The sequence below is a fragment of the Abramis brama genome, assembly GCF_963993115.1.
Source record: "Abramis brama genome assembly, chromosome: 17".
Taxonomy (NCBI): domain Eukaryota; kingdom Metazoa; phylum Chordata; class Actinopteri; order Cypriniformes; family Leuciscidae; genus Abramis; species Abramis brama.
The window spans coordinates 8,484,078-8,489,870 of record NC_139979.1 but is presented as its reverse complement, the minus strand read 5'-3'; the positions used below and the strand labels follow the sequence as shown (position 1 = coordinate 8,489,870).

The 5,793-nt window shown below is 38.9% G+C and overlaps 1 protein-coding gene across 1 annotated transcript; it reads left to right on the top strand.

Moving 5' to 3' along the window:
- The first annotated feature begins 3,535 nt into the window (after window positions 1-3,535).
- Window positions 3,536-5,270, top strand: gbp (glycogen synthase kinase binding protein). The gene has a single exon (XM_084088862.1). It carries the CDS (start codon window positions 3,973-3,975, stop codon window positions 4,438-4,440), a length of 468 nt encoding a protein of 155 aa, XP_083944988.1. The 5' UTR covers window positions 3,536-3,972; the 3' UTR covers window positions 4,441-5,270.
- Window positions 5,271-5,793: the final 523 nt, after the last annotated feature.

Sequence of the window (5,793 nt, the reverse complement as noted above, 5' to 3'; positions counted from 1 at the left end):
CAGAACAGAAAGTGCCAGAGCAGATTATAAAGATACACCAATTCACATTTTGATCATGGTTAAGCATGTTGGAATAATTCCGCATTTTGTATGGGTTCAGATGCTTTCAAAGACATAAAAACATTGTGAAAGTATCATAAAAGTAATCCATATGAGTTTTATGGACTATGGAATTGTATATTGTCAGATAGATTAACATCATCATTCACTGATAATCTTCTCACCGCTGTGACAGAGTTGAGTCAGAGAAGAACCGGATCAATCTGATTTCTAAACAGATCGTTCAGACCGGTTGTGTGAACTAAATCATTGAAAGGATCTGACTCAATAAAATGTATTTTTTCAAAGAGTGCTAGGGTGGATGTCAAGAATAATTAAAGGATTAGTTCACTTCAAAATGATACCACTATTTTTTTTTCCTACTCTGGAAGTCAACGGGGTACATCAACTGTCTGGTTACCGACATTCTTCAAAATATCTTCAGTACATTTACATTTACATTTAGTCATTTAGCAGACACTTTTGTCCAAAGCGACTTACAAATTAGGACTAAGTTAAGCGAGTCATAGTGAAGAGGCAAAAACAACGCAAGAAGTGCTCAAAATACGAAGGTCAGGCATTATTCAGAGTAGCATAAGCCAGATAAGCGAGGATTTAAAGGAAAAGGAACGTTTTTTATTTTTTTATTTTTTATTTTATGAGGTTAAGTGCTCACGGAAGAGATGGGTTTTCAGCTGTCTTTTGAATGTTGTCAGGGATTCTGCATTCCGGATGAGGGTGGGGAGATCATTCCACCAGCATGGAACTGTGAATGAGAATGTTCTGGAAAGTGATTTTGTGGCTCTCAGTATTCAGCAGAAGAAAGAAATTCATACAGGTTTGAAACAACCTTAGGGTGAGTTAAAGGGATAGTTCACCCAAAATGAAAATTAGCCCATGATTTACTTTAAGTCATCCTAGGTGTATTTGACATTCTTCTTTCAGACGAATACAATCGGAGTTATATAAAAAAAATGTCCTGGCTCTTCCAGGCTTTATAATGGCAGTGAATGGCCGTTTCTGTTTTGGAGTCCATTTTGAAGCGATGAGTTTGTGTTAGAAAAATATTAATATTTAACACGTTACAAAGTAAAATTCTAGCTTCCAGCCATACGCAGTCTACTTACGCCTAAAGCGCAACTACTTCGTCGGAAGTAGCGTAGTGCGTCATGGCGTAGCGTAAATATCAGCATTACGTCGCATTACTCGCATAAGTTGTGCTTTAGACTTAAGTGGAATCCGTATGTTCGTTTGGCCGGTATATTTAAGATATTTTTCTCACACAAACGCATCGCTTCAGAAGGCCTTTGTTAACCCCCCAGTGGAGCACTTTTATGATGGATAAATGCACTTTTATGGATTTCAAAACATAAACGGCCATTCACTGCCATTATAAAGCTTGGAAGAGCCAGGACATTTTTTTATATAATTCTGTATTCGTCTGAAAGAAGAATGTCATACACACCTAGGATGACTTGAGAGTGAGTAAATCATGGGCTAACTTTCATTTTTGGGTGAACTATCCCTCTAATGATGACAGAATTCTCATTTTAAAGTGAATTATTATTTTAATAATGTACATTTTGGCCTGTTTCTCAGGTAAGTAAATTATGAAGAATTTTAGGAGGAACTATTCATTTAATCTTGATGATTCAACAAACATACTGTAACAAATAACTGTTGTAATGAGTCAGTTGCATGTCTGTATAAAAGCCCAGTTATTAAGTGAGATTTTTGACACAATTCCATTTAGACCGCACACACCTTTAATGCTGGGATGACTGAAAATAGGAGAAGTAGGGGAGCGCGGGCCACAACCTAACCTAACTTTTGGTTTTGGCTCAATTATTAAAAATAAGTTAGATTAATAGTCTTTTTTTTACACAAGCAACATGCACATTTTCTAGGACTTTTTTCTAGGACCTACCATTTTCGTAGTTGCACTAAAAGTGACAGAAGTGCAAATGTTACAACTTACCCCATATGCGGGGTTAATTGTAACAGACAGAGGGGTTAGTTATAACACTTGTGTGTAACACACATAATTCAGTTCTATTTTATCTGTGTAGTTTGTACATCTGTATAGATAGATATCATACTTCCATCCCTCATCCAATCATCCTTCTATTATGGATCAATATCATGGATAGAGATAGAGGAAAGCGCTGCACAGTTTTGCAATAAATCAATAAATAAAATCATCAAATATTGTATTATATTTGTGTGTGGCAGCTGCATGCAAAATTATTATTATTAATAATAACAACAGTAATAATAATAATAAAAACATGCTCAAAATCACATTTTAAAGGGTTTATTGCATGAAAAACAGGCTTTTTAATAAATAAACAAGTGATCAATGCATAGTTATTGATGTTTTACATGCTAGGAGTTGCTGATATGTTTCAAAATGGTGCTATGTTTTAGCCAACAAGACAGTGATTAAGGTGATATAAAGTTAGATTCGGTGACGTACACACCCAACTCAGAAACCGAAAAAATTATGATGAAAAAATGTACTTGCATGGTGTCAAAACACTCTTTGTCCAGTATCTTCACGGAATCTTATCAAAACTTTCCACAAATATACGCGGGAGACCGTCTTCTGGCAGCAAGAGATAAAGAGCGGAAACACAACCTGCTTGACCCTGACTAACTATGTAAAAGGTCTGCGTTACATTTAACCCTGCGTTAGGTTGTGCCCCGCGCTCCCCTACACACACGACACACCCAAAGAACATTAATAAGGGCCTTCTTGCTATTTGCAGCCAGATGTTGTCTACCAACAGGAGATAACACAACCATGCTAACCAACAAAACCTTGACCCTTGCTAAGTCTAGGCAAGGGGGGTTCAATCTTTAAAGGTGATGATACACTGGGCAAAATTTTGAGCAATGTGTCTGGGCAATGTTGCTGTCAACGGGAAACCAGATGAGACATAGGGCCCACGGCCAATCTAAAATATCCAGATAGAAATTTGTTGCCCATTCTCAATGGGAAAGTGCCCAACCAACAATCGCTCTGCAACATTACCCAGCAATTTTCAAAGAGTTGCCCCATGTATCCTCACCTTAAGATGCCACTGATCCCCAAAAATGATCATTCTCATCTGAAGGACCCCATTGTAAAATGTAAAATTCAGCTATATTCTTATAAGTGTAAGTGTATTCTTATAATTGTAAAGACCCTATGTATACTGTGAAAAACTAACATTATAAATATGTGATAAATAATAAATTTAGTTCCCCCAGAACCCAATATGAAAACCCCTGGTCTAACATGTCTGATGCAACTGTATTTTAAGGTTCCCTTGATTTCTAACCGCCTGGCACGTGCTACACGAGGTGAACGGGTCTTCGACTCCCCAGTTCCAAATATGGAAATTTAGTTAGTATGGAAACCAAGAAAGATATTGATTCGATGGCATATTGTTGCAATAATTCATAACCTTCTTAGAAATCAAGTACATCTAGTCTAATGTCACATTCAGCTGCTCCAGCATAAGAGTGCATAGAGTTCGCACATGTGTGGCTGTGTAGTGCATCGTTTTTTTATGCACTCGGTTATGTAATGCAATGATTGATGATACCGAGTTCCGCGGAGACATAAGGCGGTGCCAAAATAAATATAACCACCAAGAATGCTAAACCGAGTGTAAAATGATATTTATGTTGAAGCTAACACGTATAAAACCTCTCTCCAACTTTTAACTACTACATTATACGTGTTTACATTTTAAAACTGAGCATGCGCCCCCATCCTTCAAAAATGGTACGTGCCGGATTCAGCGTCATCCATTGTTTACAAATCAACCCTTGAGCTGTTTCTGTTGAGAAGCGTGAGCGTGGCGGACGCCGGGTAAACGATCCCATCCATTTGAATAAAAACAATTATCACGACTGGATATTATTGTACATAAAGATATATTCAAAATGCCTTGTCGAAAGGAGAATTATATCTTTTTGGAACAGTCGGTAACGGTGGATTCTAAGGAAGTAGACGCTCTCGTGTCGAAAATCGGCGAGGCGCTTCAGCTTCACAACAATAGCTCGAGTCAGAAGGCGATGTCACGTTTCCACGGTCTCACCAGCAGCAGCAAACCGCCGATCGGCGGCAGCAACAACAACAGCAGCAGCGCGGCGGGCGGTCAGCGGTGCATCCGTCTTCGCAGCCGGAGTTTACGGACCAGCCGGGCCAGTCCGTACAATCCGCCCGGATCCAGCGATCAGGAATGGGACCATTTCAAATCCTCGTGGAACCGAAAGAAAATCGACGAGGACGATCCACACCAGCTGCTCCAGGAACTCATACTGTCGGGGAATCTGATCAAAGAGGCGGTCAGACGACTCCAGTTTCCCTCGGAACCACCGGAGAACGACATCTCCAAACCTGTAGACTGAGTTCACGAGCCCGAAGATGCATGGACGTCGTCACGTTTTCAGATCATGGGGAAGCCAGCTCGTTGTCATACGTTGGTTTTACAAACTTTGATATCACACCCTTATAATTTTTCTATTGTATATTACTGAGATGGAAATGTTATGTACTTTGGACTGTTTTGCAATGTGACCCTCCTTATTTAGTAATTTTTTTACATTGTTTATCTCAGTGTTTGAATTGAAATGCAAATGTGATGCAAAAATCTAGTGGTTTATAGCATTTATAATAGTATTAACTGGCCTCTGGTTGGTTTGTCCTAGAATGGTGCATCTTGTTTTGGTTTGCTGGAGTTCAGCACTGTGTGTCAGTAGCAACCGAGAACTGCTCAACTGCTTTGTTTACTGGTGTAGATGTGGTCGGGCTGCTGATTTGCAGTCCTCGCCTAGATCAGGCAACGGGTCACACTTTTTGTTTACTCATCAAACTATATTTGGATACCGACATATCGCTATTTTGATTTCAAACTGGCCCTGTGTGCACCTCGGGAGGGCCCATGTCCTCTGTCCCTTTCCATGTGAGGAGCAAGGCCAACACTCCTTCTCAAAGAGACACTGAGATCAAACTCACTCACATGCGTGTGGGGGGGTATGTGTTATACATGGGGGATGTGATCACTGATCACAACACTGTCACTGCGGTGTTTTTTTATTCCAGTGTGGAGTTCTCATGTTTGTTTTTTTGTTTTCACTCTGTGTAAACTCAGCGTATGCTTCGCAACGAAGTGTTTTTAATAACTCTGATTGTTCAGGGAATTTGGTGTCTAATAAACATGGTGTGTTTTTTTGCATAAGATCATTTTAGTTGTCTATTCTTGTATTCATTTCTGGTTTGAAAATGGTGATATAAGGCGATAATTATAATAGGCTACTTTGATATTTGCCGTAGTACTGAATGATCACCATCATTCACATACTATAAACAAGGTACTTAAAAGAACGCATTACCAAAGTACATGTCCAAAAAATACAATGTTAATACCCATTAACCATAATGCTATGGTACTTTTTGACTTGTGACTCAATAGATGCATTTTCTGTTGTGGCATTAGACTTTTGGATCCCATATTTATAGGTGTGTGTAACTCAAGTAGCCTACTATGTTTTTTTATATAGTCCCTTAAGTAGCTAAGCTACTATACAATTTAACTACACTCATAAAGGGGGTAAAGAAACGTGTTCAAGAATGAGACCACATGTGATTATGAGCGAAAACACAAGCTGACTCGCCACAGCTGATATCTGAAGTGATATGGTCTTTGAACATGGTATGCGATTTAAAGTTAATAAATGACTAAGTAATTCATAAACGCAGCA

Excerpts from the sequence above, each read along its gene's own strand:
- gbp (XM_084088862.1), top strand. The coding sequence starts at position 3,973 with ATGCCTTGTCGAAAGGAGAATTATATCTTTTTGGAACAGTCGGTAACG.